The following is a 25,672-nucleotide window of genomic DNA, read 5'->3' as shown; positions in this document are numbered from 1 at the left end:
GATGTAAGCTCAGGGCTAATCCTCCTCCTCAAAAAAAATCATGATCCAACAATATGCTGTCAGTAAGAGGCATACTTCAGATTCAACGTCAGAAATAAGTTGAAAGTTAATGGAAAGATAGACCATGCAAACAGTAGTCAGAAGAGAGTTAGACTGGCCAGCCCTGGTGGCCTAGTGGTTAAGTTCGGTGCACTCCACTTTGGTGGCCCGGGTTTGGTTCCCTCGTACAGGGCTTTCTAAATGTTGGTTTTCATTCTCACTACATTGGAGGACCACTAAGGGGTTTAATCAGACCAGGTAACATTTGTGATTTAAAATATCACTGGTTACTGTGTGTGGGTGGGGAAGTGGAATACACAGAGGGGAGCACAGTGCTGTTTAGATCAAAGACCAGAGGACAGTGGCCGGCCGGTAGCGTAGTGGTTAAGTTTGTGCACTCTGTTTTGGTGGCCTGGGGCTCACAGTTTGGATGCCAGGGATGGACCTATGCACCACTCATCAAGCCATGCTGTGGGAGGCATCACACATATAAGGTAGAGAAAGATGGGCACAGATGTTAGCTCAGGGCCAACCTTCCTCAGCAAAAATAGGAGAATTGGCAGATGTTAGCTCAGGCCAATCTTCCTCAAAAAAAAGAAGACTGGAGGACAGTGATGGGGAAGATGATAAAAGCTCACATTTACAAAGTAATTTACACTGTTCTAAGCATTTTATGTATGTTCATTAGTCCTCCCAACAACCGCTGAGGTGGGTACTATTACTTTACCCATTTGTAGGTCAGGAAACTGAAGTAAAGGCTAGTAAGTGACAGGGCTGGGATTTGAACACAGCCGGTCTGGCTCCAGAGGTTTGTGCTTTTAACTGCTAGGCACCATTGCCTTAGCAAACTAAGTTCTTTCATCTGTGTCTCCCACCATTCATGCATCCACATTAGCTGCAATGAAGCAGCAAGAAACTGTCGACCCCTGTTTAGCTTTCTTCCCTCTGCTTCACCCTCCATCCACCGTCTCCTGAGCTCTCTGCAGGGTCCTTGAGAGCATGTCTTCAGTCTAGTTTCCCCCATCTTCATCACACAGGAACTTCCTGCCTCACTCTGACTTTTGCATCAGCCCTTGAGGACCACTTTCCCCCCTTTACATAAGTCGATGCACACTCATGCCAGAGTGACCTTTTGCATCATGTTTCTTCCTTGCCTAAGATCTTGGTTGGGTTCTCCCTGGCTTGCATGGTAGAGCTTAAACTGCAAAGCATGGGCCCTGATTCTCTACAGGGGGAACCCCAGCCAATCTCCTCTGCTACTCCCCTGCCTTTCATTGCTTACAGGGAGGAGTGTATCTTCAGCAATTTGAGCACAAGACTCCTTAAGAGTTAGGCTCACAATGTAAAATAGTCAGTTGCTCTTTGGCGTATATATCTTTCCTCCGAGTTGAATTGGTGAGAGCTGGGGCCGTTGCAGCTGACATTTCTAGTGCATATATTTTCTTTTTATTTCTTTTGCTAACATTTATTGAGTGTTTGCTATGTGCTCAGAACTGAGTGCTTTCCATGGATTAGTTCATTTAATCCTCACAACAACACTATAAAATATAGGTCCTGTTAACTGTATTTTACAGATGAGGAAACTGAAGTTCAGAGAGGTTCAATAACTTAACCATGTTCACGTAGCTAGTAAGAGGAAGAATAGGGGACTTGAATCCAAGTAGTCTGACTTCAGAACTGCTCTTAGTTACTGAACTGCACACACTAGCAAAAGAGAATTGGCCAATATGCATGTTAGACAATCAGACCCTGAAACATGAAATTTTACTGGAAACTCCCACTAGGAATAGGATCGTGTGTTCAAGGGAAGCCTTCTCACCCTTGAACTTCTCTCTCACTGGGCATACCCAATTCTAGAGGATGACTGTATGTCATTAAATGACATAAAGGCACAATTGTAACTCTGCAGTTATGATCCATCAAACAACATTTAACACATAGTCATTTGCTGCTTCCTATCTGTCAAGTTAGATGTTATTAGGCGCTGTCACTAGAGGAGAAAACAAGACAAATGTGGAACTTAGTTTAGCGGGAAGAGATTAAGGCCCACAGAGCTAGATGGATACTTAGAAACAGAGGATGGTGCTGTGTGACAAGGCTAAGCCAGTGCTCTGAGAACATGTAACAGGGTCCTGCCTAGCCAAGTCTCCAAGGAAGTGAGATTGAGGCTGAGACAAAATGAAGTGAAGCAACAAGCCAGGTACAGATCTGGCGGAAGCAAGATCCAGGCAGATGGAATAGCAAGTGCCAGGGTACTGTGATAGGAGAGAGCATGGTGTGCTCTAGGAACAAAACAAAGACCAGAGGGGCAAGCTGCAGAGATCTAGTGGGGAGAGAGGCAAGTCCAGGTTATTCAGGGCCTTGTGGGCCAGGTCAGGGATCTTAGTTTTTAATGTTTTAACTGGAAGCTACAGAAGAGTTCCAAATGCCAGTCATTACTTCACAGACATGCAGTGAGAGCTCACTTCTCAGGATCTGTGCCAGGTAAGACAAGGGGTCTGCCATCAGACAGGGCTTCAGAGATGTCCACTTATAAATTACCATCCATACATGATAAATCAGTGAGTGAAGGACTATAATGGAGGTATGAATGGTGTAAGTGAGAGCAAAGCAGAAAGGCCATTGGAGCTGGTTCTTGTTGAATGGTGGGAACTCCAGAAAGAAGAAGGAAAAGCTTTCCCTGCTACAGGAACTCTTCTGGTCAAGAGGTAGGATTGTGGGAGAACACAGCAGGTTCTGAGAAGGCTGAGACAGTCTTGAGACTGGAGCAGGTTGACTCAGACTGGAGAGATGGGAAGAGCCAGAATGCTAGGGCCTTGCTTACAGAGAGGTAGGTCAGGGGTCCAAGCCCCACTTTGGAGCCAGCAGAGGTCTTCAGGGAGAGAAACGGCATCATTGCTTTGTAGGTCGGTGGCTTTGGCAGCAGAGTGGGGAAGGCTAAAGAAGGTAGAAACTCTGGACCTGTTAGGAGATCTGTCGTGGTGTGTAGAGGCCAGCAGGCCCTGAGCTCTGGGCATTGGCGGTGGGAGTGTCATGGAGGAGCAAGATTCTGGCAGAGTTTCTGGAAGAATGTTGGGAATTGCCTGGGCTTGTGAGCCCAACAGGCCTGGGTTCAAATTTTGACTCTGCCACTTCCTAGCTTGTGAGATCTCAGTGTCTGTGTGCCTTAGTTTCCTGATCAATACAATGGGGATGCATAACTCATCTCACAGGTTGTGGGATGATGTTGAGTGTGTACTTCCTAGGGCCTTCCAGGGCTTTGCATGTATTAATTTTCTGTCTGTCTGTCTGTCTTTCTGTCTTCCTTCCTTTCTTCCTTCCTTCCTCCCTCCCTCCCTCCCTCCCTCCCTCTCTCTCTTCCTCCTTTCTTCCTTCCCTCCTTCGTTCCTTTCCTCCCTCCCTGAGCTAACATCTGTGCCAATCTTCCTCTATTTTATGTGGGATTCCACCACAGCATGGCTGACGACTGGTGCTAGGTCTGCATGCGGGATCCAAACCTGTGAACCCAGGCCTGCTGAAGCAGATAGCGTGAATTTAACCACTATGCCACAAGGCCAGCCCCTGTATTAACTTTCTTAATCTTTCTACCTTGTGAAGTGCCAGGTAAATTAGGTATTGTGATCATCACCATTTGACAGATGAAGAGACTGAAGTTCAAAGCATTATAGAACTTGCCCAAGGTCTCATTGGATTCAGAGTGATAGGGAGTGACTCACTGTTAGCCACTCTGCTTAAATACCTGTGATACAGAATAACTAATTGAGGATGGGGAAGGGGCAGCCCTTTGAAGAGATGACACCTGAGCCAAGACCTGATGTGTAAGAATGCACCAAGCCTGGGTGAGAGATCTTTCTGGGTCTAAGGAGAGAGTGGAGGTCATTGTGCCTGGGGCAGAGTGGGCCAAGGAGAGAGGAGCAGGGAATAAGAGAACATAGTGAGAGGGCGATGAGGGAGCTAGATGAACATCTGGCAGGGCTTTGGGGGTTATGGTAAAGGCTGGGATTCTGCTCTGAGACGAGTGGGTAGCCACTGGAGAAATGTTAACAGTAATGACGGGATCTGTGGAGGACTTCAGAGATTCACCGTGGCAGCTATATGGAAGCAGTTGTAGAGCACTTAGGAGACTCTTCCATAGTCCATCAGAAGGTGGTGGTGTCGGGCTCTTAGAGCAGTGGCCTAGATAACAGAGAGAACTGGACAGGTTTTAGAGTAGAGCTGACTAGACCCGCTGGTGGCCTGGATGTGATGAGGGAAAGAAGAGTCAGAGATGATATCTGGGTTTTTAGTTTGAGCAATTGGGGGCATGAGTGCTATCATTTACCCAAAAAGGTTTTTGGGGGTGGGGAACAGGACAGAGTGGGAAGTGAAGTTCTCTTGGGCACGCTTGTTCCATTTGAGATGTATATAAGCCATCCAGATGGGAATGTCTAGTAGGCAGTTGGATATGTGAGTCTAGACAGCTCGGGAGCCATCTGGTCTAGAGATGGAAACGTGGGAGTCATTGGCATGTAGACGTTTGGGACTGTGGGAGAAGGGAGACACCTGGGAGTGGCAAGGGTGAAATGCTTTGCTACAACCCTCAACTTTTGTTGTTGGGTACAGACCTCCGAATGGGGATAGCAGCACCAAAGTAATTGAATACGTTCGCTTCTGTTCAGGGTCTGGTTTCAAGGAGAGAGCCTTCATTCCTTCTGTGATTGTGGAGTTTCTGCACACATGTGCTCACGTGCCCATGTACTTAAACCCAATCTCTCCTACTGTGCAGGCCTGGGGTCTCCAAAGTACACAATGGCCTAGATGTGGATGCTGGACCACGTCATAATTGGGAGATCGGGGTGACCTGAATCCTGAGAAAGATTTAGGGCTTACATGCAATAAAATTCATTCTTTCAAATTAGTTCAGAGTCCATGGGGTCAAGTACAGTTTTAAAACTTTTCATTATTTTGAAGTATATAGTGGTTTAAGTTGCATATTTAAAGTGTATCTTGTAAACATTTTTTTTTGTTAATTCAGTAGGAACTCATTTTTATCAACTCTTTTATTTTCTGTTGTCAATCAAGCTTTACATTTGGGCAAGTTCCATATATTAATTTGTACATGGGCTGATTGTGAACGTTAGCTTTAAAAATATTCAGAAACCTACATACTGTCTCTCACAAAAAATATTTCATTTTCTCTGTTGCCACAACATTCCACACTCTTTTCCTGTTGCTAGGGCTTCTGGAATGTCCCAGTGCAGAAAAAGGTTATAGAACTCCTTTATCTTTTTTTCTGCTGAAGAAGACATTTAAATTATTTTGTATCCTCTGGCTTACTTCCAAATATGGATATCTGAAAATAAAGAATTTAGAAAGCTAAAATTAAAGTTTCTGTAGATTTTCATAACAGGAACTTGATTTCATAGGGAGACATCAACTGGATTTAAGTATACCATCTTTCTTTCCACAGGAATTGTGTGTGTGTGCACGCACACATATGCAGGCTTTTTAGGGAGGTGTGATATGCTAGTGAGAGATTAAGAACTGAACTCGCAAATAGTGCAAACCTGAGTTTGAGTCCTGGTTATGCTTTCTTGCTGGGTGATATTAGAAAGTTCACATGTCCATCAGTAAAATGAGTGTTATATTGTACCATATAAATGAACCATATAAAAAGTGCTTAGCACCGGTCCTGGCACATAGTAGTCTCTCTGTAAATGCCAACTGTTTATCATTATGATTAGCATCATTACTGTCATCATCAGTTGCAGATGATCTGAAGTTTTGAGGCCATTGAACTTTTTACAGAAGTATAGATTCCTAATCCCTTACAGAATGACCCCTACTCTCTCAGTTTTATTAGTGTTTCTAAGTCTCACAAAAGGATCAAAGGAATCAAAGCAAAGAAAGAACAGTTTTCTATATAAATATCATTGTGGTCAATTGAATTCTTATTACTTAAAAGGATTGGTATAGTTTTTAATTTTTTTAGATTGCACTATTTATAAAAGGGTCAGGGGGCTAGTCCCCAGAAATATCTCATATCTGGCAAAGTCATGTATTTTAAACAGCATTGTTTGATATTGAGTGCTGTGGGAAACCACAAAAACCAGCACATGGCAGAGGCCTAAATCTAAAATGAGACCTCTTAATTTAATGCTGTTTTAACTACTGTTTAATGAATAAAACTAATTGAGTTGATTCATTAATCAAACTGTTGATTTGATATTCATAGGAATTTCATGCTTTCCAGTTGTAAATTATGAATGTTACACTGTTTCTGGAATTCAGATTTTCCTTTTTAATTGTCCTGTATTGGAGGGGTTTAGCACAGGTATATATGGAATTTAAAGTAGTTTAACGTAAACTACTTTAAATTTTTTTTAATTTATTTTTTAATTTACTTTCTTTCTTTTCTTTTCTTTTCTTTTTTTGGTGAGGAAGATTGTCCCTGAGTAACATCTGTGCCAATCTTGCTCTGTTTTTGTGTGTGGGACGCCACCACAGCATGGCTTGATGAGTGGTGTATAGGTCCATGGCCAGGATCCAGACCCACACACCCCCAGCCACTGAAGTGGAGTGCATGAACTTAACCACTCCACTACCAGGCAGGCTCCTAAATTTTTATTTTTATTAATGAAATGTCATGGCAAGAAACCGTAGCCATAGAAAATGGCTTATTACATGTTGATCATTGTATGGATATAACCTTTCTCTTTCCCCCACATGTACTATTTTTAACTCAATGTGGGCATGCTCTCAAGGAAAATAGCACATTGTTTGGCTCTTATTTTTCATTAAATTATTAAGCTTAGTCACAGAAGTCAGCAGTCTACTAGAAGCTTCTTATGTTTGTCTAATCAGTTTATGCAGCCAAAGGTGTTCAGCCCTGACATTCTAACTTATTGAAGTTGGAATCTGGAAGGAATTTCTAGAAATCATATTCCTCTGGTCTTCAAGGGACCAAATTCAAGCCATCATTATGAGTCAGAATCAGATCTCAGCTCTTGACTTAGACAAAGTACTTCATCTCTCTGTGGATCAGTTTCCTCCTCTTTAGAGTGAGGTCATACTGATATCTGCCTCAGCGGATGTGAGGATAGAATGAGATCATAGCACATAGAAACTGCTCAATGCTGCTACCACATCCCAGAATCAGGTTGGTCCCTGGTATATTTCAGATTTATAGCTAGCTATCTGTGAAGTTCAGTGTAATAGAAACTGTTTAAGAAAATCTGAGCTATAACCTTGTGTAGACATTAGATCAGTAATTTGATATTTTAGAGATTATCATTACTTGACATCTCCTCTGGGCATTTTCTTTTTCCTTTAAAACCACTAAGAACACCCAAGCTGGAGAAAGTGTGAAATTAAATTTTACAGGAAAGAAAGCAGATGCTAATTAGCTTTTTGGATCTTTTTTCCCCTCCTTTAAACTTGGTATTTGGTCTACCAAAATATTTGCCTAATTGAAATGTGCTAATTATCTGTCCATTGCAGATATTCCATGTAGTGCATAGTGTAAAATACTTGTTTAAAATCACCAATTTTGAAATATTTAAAAGATTTAGATTCTGGATCTGAACTGTTAGCTCTGTTCCCTGCATTGTTGTTAATAATTAATTGTTCATGGTAGGACTTTTTAGTTAACCATATATTATCAGCTATCAAGTTACTTTCAGTTTTCACGTCTATGCAGATAGTTTCGTTTCACATTTGTGTTTTAAGTTAACTTCTTACTATAAAAAATCCAATTTGTATCTTACCCTATTCTAGTAGCCGAGATAAATATATGAAATACTGTGTGTGTACTGAGGTTCCATCTGTCCACTTGCATCAGTATGTAAGCAAAAGGACTAGAAGTTGTTGTGACCTGAAAAAAGAGTATAAAAATAATTTTCTTTGTATTACATGCTGATGAAACCAGCAGTTTTACTCTTCAGTGAAACCTCTGCTTCCTTTCTTAACTGTTCCATAGAACTCAGAGACCAGATGGCCGGAATAGAATGCATAGTTAAACAAATAAAACCATTAGATGGTTCAGCTTTGTGAATTGCTAAGCATTGTATGTGGTTGCAGATTCTTCCCCATAACCCTTGGTAAAGTTCATCTAAAGTTGCTTTCTTGTGTGAATATATTCATTGTTTGTATTTTAATAGATTTGTCTATTTGTCCTCATGCTAATGATTTTTGGTGCGTTTTATTTTAACCCTTTGTAATAGGTGTTTCTGTAAGCCTGACTGATTTGCTTTCTCTCTTAATAGTCATGATGTGCCACATCAGTTACTTTTAACCTAGAGTAACATTTGTCCTGGTGCACCTCATCAAAAGGCAGCTCCTCTAGAAAGTATCACCACCCTAAATGGTTTCGTGTTCATCAGAACCAGATGAGCGAGTGATGCTTTCTTTCTCTGTTGCAGACATGCCAATATTTGGTCTCTGTCCCGCCCACGATGATTTCTACTTGGTGGTGTGTAACGACTGTAATCAGGTTGTCAAACCGCAGGCATTTCAATCACATTATGGTAAGTGCTTAACCATTTAAAAATCATTATTAGAGGGTACAGGGTAAAGCAGGGTTAAACTGAAGGCCAGTGACGTCACAGGCAGGATATAATATCCCTCCCCCTGTCAGGAAGCAGGCTTTCTAATTTGTCGAATGGGTTAATGCCTGTCAGATGTTGGGGTTTTTTTCTGAATTTTATTGTAAGTGATGTGCATTTTCTGATTTTTATTGAAATTAGACAGGGAAAAATGTATTTTATAAAATTGCTTTTGAAATATTGCGTCAGTATAGTAAAAGGTTTGTTTCCTTCTAGATCCCATGGCTGTGAATTTAGTGGATGGCAAGGCTATACATAACATACAAAGTATGGAGACATGGCTGTTTTAAAGGAAATGTGATTTTGAAACTTCCAGGCTGTTCAGTAGTTCTAAGTCTGTCTTGATCTACGTTCTAATTTATGAATATGGAGAAGCTCTGACATTTTCCCCATCAAAATGCACATGTACTTAGAAGGAGGCATTGTGACTTCAGGGGTTTCATGAACCCCTAAGCCATCCCTGGGCTTCTAGGCGTCAAGCTTGTTATCTGGGTGTTTAATCGTGGAAGAATCCAAATAAGGTTTTGGATAGCATTTAGGTAGTATTGTCATAATGCTACCTAAAGTGTTTAAGATAAAATTCTGATCATAAAACTTAGTTTTATAGCCAGTTCAATAACAACTCAGAAGTATTTGAGTGCCCACCTTGTTTCAGGCACTGGAGATGTAATATGGGTCCTACCTCCATGGAATTTAAAATCTAGCTGGAAAGGCAGGCAAAACTAAATAGACATATTTTCTAAATAACTGCAAGTTGTTCCCTCACTACTACAAATGCAAACCTGAGATAGAATGTGTAAGCAAAACCTCTGAGGAAGGGACCCTGGTGACCTGAGTCCTAAGTGATTAGAGGGAGCCACCCAAGTGACAATCTAAAATAAGAGCACTTGATGCAGAGGGAGGAGCTGGTGCCCAGGCCTGCAGAAGGCCAGTGTGGCTGGAGGTAGTTAATGAAGGGAAGTAAAAACTGGAGAAGTCTGGCCTTGTAGGCAGGGACCTTGATCAGGCACGGCCTTGTAGGGCCAAGTAAGAAGAAGTTTGGGAGCATTGAAGGGTTTATGTAAGGGAGTAAGACAGGCCCAGCCAGCCCTGGGGGTCTAGTGGTTAAGATTTGGCGCTCTCACTTCCCCAGCACAGGTTCATTTTCCGGTCAGGGAACACCACCACCTGTCTGTCTGTTGTCATAGTGTGGCGACTGCGTGTTGCTTGATGCTGAAAGCTATGCCACCGGTATTTCAAATACCAGCAGCATCACCCATGGTGGACAGGTTTCAGCGGAGCTTCCCGACTAAGGCAGACTAGGAAGAAGGGCCTGGCCACCCACTTATGAAAATATTGGCTATGAAAACCCTATGAATGGCAGTGTTATCTGATACAGCGCCGGAAGGTGAGAGGATGGCACAAAAAGATCAGGCAGTGTTCCTGTCTGCTGTACACAGGGTCGCTAGGAGTCAGAATCCACTCAACTAATAACACTAATAACAATGCAGGCCCATCTCACTGGTTGATTTGCTGAGAATAGATTGTGGGAGAAGAGTAGAAGCAGGGAGAATAGTTCAGAGGCAAGAGATAGTAGACTAAGGCTGAGTTGGGGCAGGAGAGCTGGAGACCACATAGCTTTGAGATACATTTTTAAACCTAGAACCTCCAGGACTTGCTGTCGGGACAGCAGTTGTTTTAAGAGTCACACCATCATAATCAACCTTCCACCATTTTTTCCAAAGGAATTAATCTTTTATGTAATCATAAAAAGGTTCTGGGTGAGAACCTGGGGTAGGCACCAGAGTGAGTACAAAGATGAATAAGATATTGTCTCCCTGCTTCAGACTCTCAGACACAGGGCCAGCCCAGTGGCTGAGTAGTTAAGTTCGCTTCCCAGGGTTTCGCTGGTTTGGATCCTGGGCGTGGACATGGCACCACTCATCAAGCCATGCTGAGGCGCCATCCCACATGCCATAACTAGAAGGACCCACAACTAAAAATACACAACTATGTACCGAGGGGCTTTGGGGAAAAAAAGGAAAAATAAAATCTTTAAAAAAAAAAGAACAATTCTCAGAGGCTAGTATTAGAAAAGGCAGTTAGTCAATTGCTAAGTATTTTGGAGTTAAGGATTTTGAAGCCAGACTAGATTGGATTTAAATTTAAACTTGCAGGAACCATAGATTAGTTCTTTGCCTTGAGCAAGTTTTTCAACCTCGGCTTCCTTATAATGTGGGAATGTTATAATGTGGGGATGGTAATAGCAACCTCCAGTGAGGAATAAATGAAACAACATGAGTAAAACCCCTCATACGATGCCTGACATATACTAGGTATGAGAGAGGTAAAGGTACAGCTGTAGATTCAGGAAGGCACGTGTGTAAAGTCATAAAACAGTCCAAAGTCTTAAGACTAAGGAATCCAGATTGCTTCTTGATGAGTAACTTAGAGAGGGCTTCTTAGAGAAAGTAGCCTTCATGTTTGGCTATTCTAAAGAGTATAATGAATTCTTTTTCCCATGTGCAAATTTTTTCCCTCAACTTTTGTCATTTATGTCCATTGTGGAAAATGCAGAAAATACTTTTTAAAAATCACCTATAATCCCCTAAAATGGAAAGTGTTTTGATGGAGATAGACAGGGCCGCCACATACAGCTGCACAGTTTGTGCACTGAACAGCCATATTTGGTGGCCACACGTTGGCAACAGGGGTGACGTGAGCAAGTGCAGAGGCAGGAAATTCCAGGCTGTCTGGAATGTACTGCACAGAGTCTCCATTGGCCAGAGCTGATGTGCTCATGTGTGGATGAGCTGTGTGCAGAGGCAGGCTGGGACTAGCTCAGAGAGCCTCAGTGCTCATCAGGCACCCCTGGCCTTGATGTGGAGGTGGAGACCTGCTGCAGGTCTTTTAGCGCCAGAGTGACGTGTCTTAGTGGTCTTCCAGATGGTCATGGGCAAAGTAGATTGGAAGGGGATGAGACAGGAAACAGCAGTGTGAAAATAGCTGCATTTTGGGTCAAGCCCACTTAAAGGTGTTACCTTCCTCAGGCAGAAAGGGGCCCTCTTGGTCTTCGCTTTGAGAAACACTTCATTCAGTTGTTTCAGACATTTTATGGAGATGATTATCTTCCTCTGTCTCTCTCTTAGAAAGTCGGTGTATTGGGAGTGGGGAGGATGTCTTAAAATTCTGTTTCTACCCTTTTTCTCTACCAGTACCTAGCACACACTGGTGTCTTCTAATAAGATACTTGTTGAGTGACAAAGGAGTTGTGGTAACTTCAGATGTGGAAATAAGAAGGTGTGAATGTAAGATTCACATACGCAAATGCCTTCTGTGGCTAGGCTAGAGATGCAACAGATAAAACCACTGGGTGAGGAGGCTTTGGTCCATCTAGTGGCAAGAGAAATATTAAAGCTGTGTAAGAGAGAAGAGAATCCCTGGCAGAAAGATGAGGGCCAAGTGCTTTGAGAGAGGGATTTGGCTGGGCAGTGTGGAAGGAGTTCCCTGTTTGAGGCAGCAGCCAAGGAGAAGTCTGATGGAATAAACAGGAGGTTTGGAGTTGGGTAGGTGTGTGGGGTTGGGGGCAACTGCATTAAGTGGAGGGAGGCAGCACGCGATGGCCCTGGAGTGGTTTGGGAGTGACACTTACTCACTTGGAGGGAAGGAGAAGTGGGCAGAGTCCTCACGATGAAGAACCATTCCCAGTGCTGCTAGTGTCTCTTGTGTCTTTGGGGACAGGGGATGTAACAAGAAAAAGTACTTTTGGAACCCATTCTTTTTTTTTTTTTAATAATTCCAGAAGGCCCATTCTTACATATTTGTTTTCTAGAGTTAACACCAAAAAGAGGTTTTCAAATTCAAAATCTTTTTCAGTGGCCATTACAGTCTGTTTATTACTGTATTAGGAAGAACCCATACTTGCCAGGGGAGGGCTTCTCCTTTCTTATCATTTGATGAAATTGGTGAAAATGTGTGGGCAGTCTTTTATGAATTCATGTATTGTTGATATTCATCTGTGACTTTTATGAACAAATGAACAGTTGCTGCAAAATCCACTAGGCAGTTCTTTTAAAACCACTGCTGCCAGGACAGAGAAGGAAGCTACAATGGCAGCAAGGCTTGTAAGTCAGTTAGTGGTGGTGATACTACTCTTCTGAATTGATGAGCAGCAGATAATACTTATCATGAGTAGTGGGGCTGGCCCCGTGGCCAAGTGGTTAAGTTCGCGCGCTCCGCTGCAGGCGGCCCAGTGTTTCGTTGGTTCGAATCCTGGGCGCGGACGTGGCACTGCTCATCAAACCACACTGAGGCAGCGTCCCACATGCCACAACTAGAAGGACCCACAACGAAGAATATACAACTATGTACCGGGGGGCTTTGGGGACAAAAAGGAAAAAATTAAAAAAATTTAAAAAATTTAAAAAAATATTATCATGAGTAGTAAGGGACCATATACTGTTTTGTTAGCCGAGCTGCCTTTTTGAGAGATGACAGTTACCGAAGCTTTCCATCTGAGTGGTGGTGGTGAGTGTTGTAGTGTCGTTTTGGTATCTCTAGTTTCTCGTAGTCTGATTGCTTTCGTAGTGTAGATGGCTTTCCTTCTTGGAATCTGCATAGTAGTACCATGCTTTCTTAGTGTTGTTTTAATGTTTTGAAATAATCCAACATGCCTCATATTTCTCTTTAGTTATTCAGTATTTTTAAGATCAAGATGTTTCTTACTGTTAATTTCAGATTTAAAAATATAATTTGAATCAGTGAATCCCAAACTTGCTGTGCATCTGAATCAAAGGGGAGCTTTCTAGGTGGGCTGCTTCCAAGAGCCCACTCCAGAGCAGCTGCATGGGAATCTCCCGGGATAGGACCCAGGAATCTGCATTCTAAACAGCTCCCTGAGCTGATTCTGACCCGCAGGCTGGCCAGGATGCCTTGCACTCTCAGCAGATCCATCCGCTCTGTCAGGGCTGCTGTTTTGTATTCCCGGTGCCCAGCATGGTGACTGACACAGATTGGCACTCAGAGATTTGTTGAGTTTAGCAAGGATGGCATGAAAGGAAGCCCCTATTTTTTTAAACTGATTTTTAACTTTTTGTAATATGTGCTGGAAATGTCACATTAATTGCCTCTAAAACGTTAAGTATGAAGGAGAACTGAGATGGTGACGTTCCCTAGGGCCGGAAGCACCTTTGTTTTGAGGCTGTTTACCAGGTTGGGAATCTCAGGTGATCACTTAGTTAGTAATACATGTGTTGGTCAGAAACTAGCTACTGAGCGGCATAAAATGTGTAGTCCTGTTTACGTACATTTACTATGGATCTGAACAGGTGGGATGAGCTGATGACTTGGGGGGGCCTCTAGGCTTGTGTGTGGAAGGAGCTTCCCAGGTGACTGCTCTGTGCTCTGCTGCTGCTCTTTGACTTGGCTTGTGAAGAATACCTTAATTCCTCTCAGCCTGTCCTACGCAGACACAGGGAAGGGGGCGTGATCTTACCTTGATGAAATAAATGAGTGACGTTAATTCAGCTCAGCTCAGACAGGTGCCAAATTTAGAATCTCTGCAATTAACTGAAACCCTGCCTGAATGTCAGCTGTTGAATGTTTGCCCCAGATTAGTTAGGCTGCACCTACTTGGTCATCTTTGGCTTAGCCATGAGTCCCCGAGCAAGGAGGCTTCTGTGGTCACGTGTGCCTCTGCCAACTTTTCCCAGTTTTAATCAGTTGGGTTCCATCTTTATGATTGCTTACTTAATTCCACTTAATATTTTTCTTTAAATCAAACCAGTTTTATTTAAATAAATCTTTTACAAAGAAAACCTTACTCGAATCATCAACAAACTAGTGTTGTTTGCTATAGATAGTAAGTGTAAAAATGAATATAGTAAAAAGATGATTGAATTCTTTATTGATGGTCTTGCCACTGCCAGGTCTGAGCCCTGAGGCCTGCTTCCTTTGTTAGAAAGGAGACTGGCACATTTTAGGCAAGTGTTATCCGCATGGTAGTGTGATGTTATCAGAAGAATTGAAAGAGATTTGGAAAAGGAGTAAGTTTTCACTTTCGATTTAATGTTATTAATGATGGGAAATGATACCTACCCCATGTTTGGGAAACACCAGCTCAAGCTATTGGATTTGGTTTCCTCTGATATTTAGGGAGCTATCTCCTGAGGCCAACCCTACCCCCTAGGAACTGCCATACCTAGGAAGCAGAATTCTCCAATCTCATGTTCATCTGCAAAAGGATCACAAATAAATACTCTACTGTTTATCAATTGATATTGTATACTGACCTCCTACCAGTTGTTTTAAATGGCGTCTGACTCTGAGCTCAGTGTAAAACATCTACCCTTCTCTCAGACCTCAGAGGTTCACAGATGGGGATGTCATAAATCTGGCTTTTCCATAACTTTGTGAAAGTAGCTTTAGCAGAAACACGTCCATGGTCTTAAGCTTTCTCCACTTGGAGATATTATGAATCCTGTAACGTTAACGGCCACACAACATTGCTTGGACTTAATGTTCCTTGCAGTGCACTGAGGTGGTTTGGATTCTTTTTGATGCCAGCATAAATTATATTTTTCTAAAATGTCATTTTCATCAGAGGATGGGTAAACAGAAATTACTCATACTTTTTTGAGCTAATTAATTGATTTCAAAGAACATTAGTGTAAGAGCAATATGAGTCTTACGTATGAGATCTGATGGGCTGGTTCTGGCAAAAATGCTGATTCCCATGTTGACAATACTTCACATAATTGTGACCAGTGATTGCCATCGTATAATTAATCTACATCACAAAGCAGAGGTTTTGCTGTTTAATAAAGAACACCCTCCACCTTTTGCGATATGATTGACTTGGACATGGAAAGTAACAGCAGCAGGTATTTGGAATGAGTTATTTTATTTGGCTATTAAGTAACTTTGTTTTTGGATAAAGCAAAAATGTTTCTTTTTTCTCTCCAATGCGCTAGCTAAATTTGGCCACTAAATTTTTATAATCTGGGCCTTTTTCTACTTTGAAACTTTCAGTGATAGTTAATCTTTTTAGGATAAACATTCAATTAAAAGTCCACAAGCTAATGATAATTTCTAATAGTGCTTGATGATTCACAAAGCATTTTTGCTTGTATTGTCTCATTTCCTATTCTTAGCCACCCACTGAATGGATGGTTTTATTCCTAGTTTACAGATCAAACTCCTAAATTAAATTTCATTCACACAGTTAAAATGTACCAGGCTGGGTTTTCTGGCTACTCATAATCTATTTCTCTTATGTATAATAAGGATGTATAGAGTTAAACCTAGAGAAAGTATAACTAATTCCACATGTCACAAAACTATCATTAGTGACAGATGTTCTAGGTCAGGTAGAATTTTAAGTTTGCTTAGAGTAGCTGGGTCAGCAGTGTAAACCCATTACCTCAGAGAGAACGTTCAGTAATTCGAAGATGTAATGATAGTAGGTGGATATTTGATTTAGCATAGTCATTGGATTTCTCGTCAGCCTGTTCTCCTCTTTTATTTAACCCTAATCATAGTAGCTATCTACAGCCAAGCTCCTCCCCTTTTTGTTCCAGCCCCATAACATTTTGTAGCTTCATTAGAGAATTGGTTGGCGTAGTTATTTCGGTAGTCAGTTTAAGGATTGAAACTTGTTGCAGAGCTAAGACACATGCCAGGCTTTCTCCCGCAGTCGAGGGCTGAGCCAGAGAAAGGTGCTAACCGTAGCAGGCACATCACAATGTGAACGCTGTCAAGGTGGACATTAGTTTAGCTCTCGAAGGACATTCCAAGTTGACCATTTTGACCTAAGCTTCTTGTCACTGAATAGTATGATGTAAAATAAATGTAGTGAATTCACTTATTCTTTGCCACAAGCCAAATAGTGCTAGTTAAAATTTTCAAATAACTTCAGTAGCATCAGATAAAGGACCACTCTGTCCCTAGCTAATAAAATTTTATCTTTTATCTTTTTTTATATAATAAGCAGATATCTTTAAGTGGTGTTGTTTATGCCATTTGTAAAAAGCAAGATTTTAATTTCTAGTTATAAGATGTATTGATTTTTCCTCATACTGATATCTGTCCCTTTATTAATGTCTGTGCCTTGGGGACTTAAAAAAATAAACTGGCAATGATATTATTCATTCATTTAACAAATATTTATTGAGTACCTACTTTCTGTTCTAGGTGTTGTTCTCCAGTGAACTAGAAAAGCAATATCTCTTTCATGCAGGTTAGGGAGGGTGGAACAAGAAAGACACAATCAGGTAAAATAAAATTGTTTCAAGTAGTGATAAATGCTAGGAATAATATGAGAGAGAATGACTGGGACAAGACACTTTAAAGAAGGCCAGTCAAGGAACGCCACTCTGAGGTGTTGATATTTAAGCTCAGTGAGGAAAAAGAGCCAGCCATTTGAAGATCTGGAAGACCAATGTTCAACACAGAGAGAAGAGCAAGTACAATGATCAGGAAGGAACTTGGCAGAAAGGCCAGTGAAGAGGTGGAAGAGCAGTATGCAAGTGAGGAGAAGGGTCAGGATTGAGGTTGGAGAAAGGGGGCTGGGGCCACATGATGCTGGGCCCTGCAAACCATGAAAGGATTAGGATTGGACAGTGCTGGCAATGCAAAGTCACTGGAGGATTTTGAGCAGCGAGGTGTGGATCTGATTTATGGTTGCTCTGTGGAGCATAGGGGGCAAGAGTGGAAGCAGGGGCACCAGTTAGTGGGCTGTTTTGTGTTAGTCCAGGTGAGAGCTGGATCAGGAGAGAAAGCTTAGATTAAGATTGCAGCAGGGGCCCAGCCTCGTGGCCAAGTGGTTAAGTTCACATGCTCCACTTCGGAGGCCCATGGTTTACACCAGTTCAGCCCCTGAGCATGGACATGGCACCGCTCATCAAGCAATGCTGAGGTGGTGTCCCACATAGCACAGCCAGAAGGACCTACAACTAGAATATACAACTATGTACTTGGGAGGCTTTGCGGAGAAGAAGAAGAAAAAGAAGATTGGCAACAGATGTTAGCTCAGGAGCCAATCTTAAGAAAACAAAAAAAGAATAACGTATTTACATATAATCGTGTGGAATAAGTTTAAAAAAAAGGATTGCAGCAGCAGAGGCTGAGAGCTGTGGACGCAGTTGAAATCTGCACAGAAGTAGAAAGCCAGCAGGGCATGCTGATAGATAGACTGGGGGTGAGTGATAAGGGAAAAGAAGGAAGGAGGAATGACTTGTGGAGTTTTTGGCTTATGCAACTGGATGAATTTACCTAGTTAATGGATCATGGGTTTGTTCGTTTAATTTGTAAGAGGGCTTTTTTTCCAATGAGATGTACTGACCTGAATGAAAAGCCTTGATGTATTATATTCAGTCTTTAGACATTTTTGAAAGATTGTAGGGGTGGAAAATAGTGATTGCAGTGATGCCGAACTTTGGGATCATTTATTCTTTTCAGTTTTGTTTTTTTGGGTTTTTTTTAGTGGAACAGTAATCTAGTCCTGTAAGCCGGGAAACAACAGAGGATGTGTACACTTTCATGCTCTCATTTAGGTAACAAAAACTTACTGATTAAAAAACAAACACATGCATTTTGATTTTTTCATTATTAACATAGTAATATACATTGTAAAAGAAAAAATTAACCAACAGCAGGAGGATAAATATGGATTCAGAATCGACGCAGCTCCTCCGTCTTACTCTTCAGGGCTACAGTTTAACATAGGCCCTTGAAGGTTTCTAGACCCAAGACAAAGTAATATTTGGCTGCTTACTTTTTGTTCCCTCATACACATGAAAAATTAGATTTGTTATAAATTTATTTTTTAACTTAATCTTATTTTTTCATGTTAATGCATATTACTCTACTTCCTTCTTTTTAAAGACTACCTGTTATTCCACTTTATTAATGTATTTAAGTTAGTTTAACCCATCCCCTATTGAGGGACATTTAGTTTTTCAGTTGCATTATCACAGCAGAGCTTTAAAGACCATTCTTCTTTGGGAATGTCTGTCAGTATTTCAGCATGTTGATTCTCCACGTGGAGTCTGGTCACAGCTGCCCTCCAGGTTAGTGCTACTATGATTTAATGAAGTACTGTAACAGTTCTGATCTTTGTCACCAGAATAAGGCAGTGAAGATGGGAGTTTCTAGCAGCATCAGTAAATAAATAAATAGTTAATGTTACCAGTGCTACTCCGGATGTGTCTGCTACATATAGAAATCATTAGAGTGGCTGTACTTCAGATTTTAAAGGGGATGTTTCAGGATATAAATCCATATTTGTTGTATTTGCTAAAAGATGTTTTTCCTGACATTTATTTCACAAGACTAATTTGTGTGTTGACTAGTTAAGATACACACATACCTGCTCTTTCAACCCTGTTAAGCTGTGGTCTTACATATGACCAGAAGAGGGAGTTTTTATCGCTTCTTTATGCTGAAGCACCTACTACCTGGCTGGGACAATTCCTTCCATGCATGTGCTAGTCCAAGCCCATAAAACAGACTGGTTTGGGGCAAGGAGGCAGTGGCTATGTCGAGCTGTTTCCTCCTTTATTCCACATGGTGTGTATAGAAATCCTCATCTTTAGATTTACTTCTACATTTTGTTTTTAAGACGACAGTTCTCAAATTGAACTTCAAAGATATTTTACACATTTCCCTCTTGTGTGTTTGAAAGTTAAAAACAGATCAGGGCAGGTAATTATCTCAATTTAAAATAAGTTAAAATACAAGCAGTAAGCCCCGAATCACACATGACAGAGATCTTGATTCGTAGTCTCCTAGGGTCAAAAAGAAACTCTGGAATGAAATTTGTTTCATTGCCTCTTAGGCTTGATATTTTTAAAAGATTGTTAGAACTCCTAATCCTCAAGATTTGTAGCGAGCTTTAGAAAGTTAAGTTATTCTTTTGCCCAGAGTGTTTGATTCTTACTGTGCTCAGTTGTACTAGAATCTCAGTCAGCTTAGCCAAACAAGTGAAATGGGTGCCATAATCAGGATATACTCTTTTGATGTAATACCAGATTTCATACTGTTTAAATTTTTCTTCAGCTCCCTTCACAGTGCATTTTTTATAACAAAAACTTGTTAAATCAGTTTCTTTATGGATTTTTTTATTGACACATCAATATATTAAATATATACACCCATTATATATTGTTACATAGATGCACAAATGTAATAATCTCAAACATGCTATTTTCAGTTCAGCCTACTTTTTTCTTGTTTCATTGGCTCTTTCTGCCTCCCCACCTTCTCCAACTGTTTATAGTCCCCTATGCTCTATAAACCATCTTTGTAACTTGGTGCATTCTTAGTACGTAACTTAGTGTACATCTCTCTTTTTTTTCCTAATGCTCATAATTCTATACAGGCACGTATAATCCTATGTTTTATTACTAGGGGCTCTTGGTCATAGTTTTACAAGAAGTGGATGCTTATTATGCACACTTCTGCTTCTTTTCTACTTAGCAATACCACAAGGAAATTCATTCACAGCCCAGGATAATAGTAATCCCCACTTTTTAGTGGTCGCTTACTGTTCTAAGGTGCGGCTGTGTGGTAACTTCCTCAGCCAGGCCTTCTGTCTGTGGACATGCACTTTGTTTCCTGCTTTTTGCCTCTATGAGCAAAGCGGCAGTAACGACCCTGCTATATATGTCCTTAACTCCTGCTGGTTTTGTTTCTGTGGGATAAAGTCTCAGGAAGGGATTCCTGGGTCAAAAAGGATATTTATTTTGCATTGTCAATAGCTGCTACTAGATTGTTTTCCAGAAAGGCTGTAATATCTCTGCTAGCCATGTATGAGAGTGTCACCACCATTGGTAGGTGTTTTATTTTTTTAACTTCCATTTCTTTTTCTAAAGCCTCTTACACATACACACAAATGTGATTAATTGTAATTTGACTTGGAAATAAATTTCTCAAACAAGTTCACCCTTTTTACATGCCAGTGTAACATATCTTTCTGAGTTTTGAGCAATATTTAATGCTATGAGGCAGAGATCTTGCAGAACGAGGGATTTTTTAAAATATTCATTTAAACAATTACAGGCAGTTTTCCTGGCATCTACAGGAGATTTCTATTCGTTCTGTGTGGAATTTACCTTAGGAAAGAAATCTAGTTCTGTCAGGCTGGGATTCCTCTCTGCAAAATGTGTAACCTCCTGGAGGATAACAGTTTTTGGTGAGATTAATTGCAGGGCTGGTGAAAAACTATCTGTTTTATTGCTGATCTCATTATCCTCCTTGCATTTGGTGTGATTGGTCACCTTTTAACAGTGTGCACTTTGTGTATCAAATAATGACTGGGCTGAGGTCAGACCATGGTTAACACAAAGCCTATGTAAATCAGGCTGTGAGGTTATACTTTATTTGCCTGCCTTTGGACAATTGGAACAGCTGAAAAGGGGCACACACATGAAGCGTGGCTGAGCACTGAAGAGCCGTCCACCAAAAGATCAGATGATGCCAGCCAGAGGAAGGCTGCTGCGTGGTATTAGCCCCCAAGGTGAATTATCCCCATTTAAACTTCGTCTCCTACCTCTCCTAATCCGGCGTGAGTACCTAATGAGCGCTGGATAATAACATAGCAACATTTCTTCGTGAAGCTAATCTGATTCTGGATAGCAGACTGCCAGGCCCACAGCTGAATGAATTGCTTGGTATTTCCAAGTTTGAAAATACTTTCTCCCCCTTTCAAGTGCTCCTTGGCAGCAGGTAAGGAATGTTAAAGCTCCTGTAAGTGCCAATTAAGGCCAATTATAACTCGCCCAGCCTGCTGAGACAGTGAAGTGGAGTAGTAGAGACTTGTGCTCTTGTAAACTGGGGAACTGGCTACCACCGGTGACAGGAACACAGTATTTCCTAACTGCCAACAGCTTGTTTGCTGCCCTACAGAACACCAGATGACACCTCTACTGGCTTCTCAGGAATTTTATTTAGGAAATCCCAAGATTTGTTGGGAATTTCTCTGACTTCTCTAATAGAAACTGCTGTCTTTCTCTTACTCTTCCTTTCTTTCAAATGATGTCCACCATGCAGTTTCTCCTTGTTTCTAACCATAACAGCTCACAGTTATTGAGCATTTAAAATGTACTAGGCACTGCATTACCTGTGACACTTTCTTTACTCCTCACCCCAGCCCCGTAGGTGGAGGTCGTATTAGCACTTCTTGGGGAGGACAAAGACTCTTGCCCAAGGCCACACAACTGAAAGTGCTGAGACTACCTCTGAACCCAAGTGGTTGCTTCCCCTCCTGGCTTCCCCTCCTGGCTGCGGCTGGTTTGCTTGTTTGCTGTGAGCAGGCTAATTCACAGAAGAATTTGTGTCAGTTCAGGACTCCCTTTGTGCAACCAGAGTAAAATTGATGAGTGCACACCATCCACATCACGACCAGTACCTATAATTTTTGGTCCGTAAGGCATGGGTGTTTTTCTATTAAAATGATATTTTAGTCTGTAGTCTTTTTTTAGTCTGTAGTCTGTTTATTTTTTCATAAGAAAAAAGAAATGTGACTATGTCCCCAGACCTACACACTTAAATATGAGCCATCGAGAGACTTAATATCAAAATAAACTTCTGTTTAGATAGGATATTGGGAAATGGTTTGAAGAAAATAATAATAATGCTTTCCAATGCTTTCCATACCAACAAAGTGGTATTTGCTTAAGTATTTTACTCAGGGTATTATGAGAGGCATATGTGCGTGTTTGAAAGTTTAAGCAGGGGGCCAGCCCGGCGGTGCAGCGGTTAAGTTTGCACATTCCGCTTGAGCAGCCTGGGTTCGCCAGTTCGGGTCCTGGATATGGACCTATGCAGTGCTTGTCAAGCCATGCTGTGGCAGGCGTCCCACATATAAAGTAGAGGAATATGGGCCAGATGTTAGCTCAGGGCCAGTCTTCCTCAGCAAAAAGAGCATTGGTGGTGGATGTTAGCTCAGGGCTAATCTTCCTCAAATAAATAAATAAGTAGATTTTAAAAGTTTAAGCAGTTTTTGTATATATTCTTACTGTGCAAAATTGTATTTTCCTGGCTTATGCTCTCATTCATCCCTTTTTTGATGTCTTAAAAATAAGTTTAAATTGTTTCTCTCTTGTTTATGTAGGAAATTAAGTTAGATGTATGTATCATTTAAAAATGTTTGCTAAAATTAACCCTCGTTTTCATCAGGATTACAGAAAGATTTGGTTCCCAGAACTGTCATGGGTTGACTGGTTCTTGTAATGATTTTTTTTCCCCACTTGCCCCCTCACCATCTACAAAGGGAACATTAGAAAGGCAAGCGTTTGTGCTGGGAGACCAGCAAGGACTCCGGTGTCTGCTCGGACGGGTGCAGTAGTGTGGAGCTGAGGCTTAGGCTGAGAAAGGGCCTCTTATCCCAGTTCTGTTCTGCAACTGATGACATCAAGGAGACTCCTCAGCCGCCCTTTGGGGAGGGTGGTGGGTGCAGTTGAACAGTGCTAAGACCTGTTGCAATCAGGTGCTACTGTAATGGAATTTTTTCTTCTAGCTTAAGAAAACCTTCAATGAATTAACCTAAAATTCTGGTTTTTGCTAATTAACTTTTGAAAGATTTGTTCATCCTGTGCTTCCAAGGCCTGCTGAGGCTCTTTCCTTGTGTTCTTCAGGTGTCTCTTAAGGACCACCATAGTTTTGCATTGTTTGAATGTGACTATAAATAAATCTGGAAAAAAAAAATAGGTTTCAGCAAACCATCTGTATCTTAATATTGCTGCCGTGGTTGGTATCTGAATGCTTGCTGTGAAAATAAAGCAGTGTGGCTCCTATTCTTTTGTTTTAGAATAAATGTAGAGTTTGTGTCTGTTCTAATAGAAGCCAATTCCTAAGCCTCACACCTCTTTCCCACCCCTTCAAAGCCAAATCTTTTCCACACATGTAATTGATGACTTGTTGCCACATATTCTGTATGGGGTGATGGGATTCTGTAGAGGAATTTTCCCCCTCCTTTTTTTTTTTTTTTTTTTTCCCCTTTTTCTCCCCAAAGCCCCCCGGTACATAGTTGTATATTCTTCGTTGTGGGTTCTTCTAGTTGTGGCATGTGGGACGCTGCCTCAGCGTGGTCTGATGAGCAGTGCCATGTCCGCGCCCAGGATTCGAACTAACGAAACACTGGGCCGCCTGCAGCGGAGCGCGCGAACTTAACCACTTGGCCACGGGGCCAGCCCCGTTCCCCCTCCTTTTGACATTTAAAAGTGTTCATTCTGAACTCTCAGGCCCCGAGTCTATTTATGTGTGCAGCCTTATTATCCTACAACTCAAATCAGTTGGCCATTTTTTTCGATGTCTGACAGGAAGATTTGGGTATTGACAAGAGGGGGAGTAGGTCTGGGGGAGCTTAACAGGGCTGACATAGGGACACAGCCAGACCAGAAAGATGCCTTTTACAACGAGCCAATTAGAGAAGTTTTTGGATTAAAAGTATAAAGTTTTAGGGGCCAGCCCGGTGGCACAGCGGTTAAGTGCACATCTTCTGCTTCTCGGCAGCTCAGTGTTCACCGGTTTGGATGCCGGGTGTGGACATGGCACTGCTTGGCAAAAGCCATGCTGAGGTAGGTGTCCCACATATAAAGTAGAGGAAGATGGGCATGGATGTTAGCTCAGGGCCAATCTTCCTCAAAAAAAAAAAAGGTATAAAGTCTTTTGGATAAAAGCTTTAGTCAGTCATCCAATGACTGAACACCAAACTGGACAATCAGGTGTATAGTCTTTTGAAATTAGACATTTTACAAATATTCACTGAAAATTGGTTAAGATTGTTCTTGCTAGATTTAGGAAGGAAAAGTAAACTTTTAAATTTTTAAAGATCATGGGGAAAAAAATGTGGAGAAAGGCTGCTGCTATTTATAGAAATGTATAACTTTAAAACAACTAGATCTATTGAGGCTTAAAATGTAAGCTGTATAATGAATCGTGTAAATTTTCTAATGTACCTGGTAGTAGCAGTGTTAGTTTAAAGGTATTGAGAAAAATGAGGATGTGAGTACTTCACATTTTAGCAGTTAAATTTATAAATTCCGTCTTCGCCGGTTTGGGCAAGTTGCCTTTCAAATAGAAGGATTAATTTACACCAGCCAGGACGCCTTGTATGACCATATTAGATGAAATTAGACTCCACCCCTTGTTTTCTGTTGATCTGCCAGGACCTTTGTAATTGAAGTGCTTTTTACAGTAGTAGCAAATGTTACATAAGACCAAACATGGAGCATATTTGGAGTTGGTGGGCAGACCCAAATCATGATGCAAGCCTGCAGTAGCAAGTGTGCAATGAAGCACAACCAAATCATGTGAATGGAAGGTAACAAGAAGCCGCTCCCGAACAGCCCTTCCTCCGCACCAGGGCTGAAAGCTCCACTGGGTAAGTTTTCTGAGGCAGTTTTTAGAGGCTGGCCTTGGCTCGGGGCCCAGTTCTGGATGAGCTTGCGGAAGGGTGGGTTAGGTCTTTGCTAACAGTAAATAGAACCAAGTGGAGCGGGAAGAGTTGGTGCAGGCCTCTTTCCTCCTGGCGTTTGTCCTGCCCTGCCGGCACGCCGGGAGCTGTGTGTCTCTGAAGTGGTGGAGGGAGTGAGCTCTGCAGAGCTAGTGGATCAGAGTGGGTAATCACAACAAGAGGGATTAGCTGCGGCAAGCTGTCCACAGGAGCCATTCTGAAATATCATTTGAGTGATCTGGACAAAGTTCAAACACAGACAGGAGTTTGAGTTTGCTATTAACTCAACAAAATGCTGAGCTTTGCACCAAACAGTTCTCGTATCTCCAAACAGGGAGAGCATTGGTTACGTCGCTCTCTAAAAATGGAGGAACGTTGTAACACGCTTTAACTGTTTGTTTTTTATCTCACTTGTGGTAAGTGAGGTTTCATGACAGGCAGTTCACAGTGTTTCCTGTAGAATGTGTTTGAAAGCTGTTTTGTCAGATACTTCAAATCCACAGCAAAGTTTCAAACAGAACACACTGTGTCAAGAGGAAGAACAACTTCAAAATACAAACAGTAACCCTGGGAAGTCATTCAGTAACTTAAATTGCGTGTATAAAAATTTAATTACAGA

At 41.5% G+C, this 25,672-nt stretch overlaps 1 protein-coding gene across 8 annotated transcripts in view; it reads left to right on the top strand.

Annotated features, from left to right (window-relative positions):
- ATXN7 (ataxin 7) overlaps positions 1-25,672 on the top strand; it is a 131,102-nt gene that overhangs the window by 71,965 nt on the left and 33,465 nt on the right. For 6 of the 8 annotated variants that reach the window (XM_070574782.1, XM_070574780.1, XM_070574779.1 and 3 more), the window contains one exon: positions 8,439-8,543. The exons of 1 other annotated variant lie outside the window; for it this stretch is intronic. In XM_070574782.1, coding sequence (XP_070430883.1) covers positions 8,439-8,543 — 105 coding nt within the window. Of the gene's footprint in view, positions 1-8,438; positions 8,544-24,789; positions 24,982-25,672 lie in introns of those variants that run through there. One more of the 8 variants, XM_070574786.1, reaches the window with a different exon arrangement.

Source organism: Equus przewalskii, chromosome 15, assembly GCF_037783145.1.
Source record: "Equus przewalskii isolate Varuska chromosome 15, EquPr2, whole genome shotgun sequence".
NCBI lineage: Eukaryota > Metazoa > Chordata > Mammalia > Perissodactyla > Equidae > Equus > Equus przewalskii.
The sequence above is the reverse complement of the archived record's forward strand: the minus strand, read 5'-3'. Positions and strand labels throughout refer to the sequence as shown.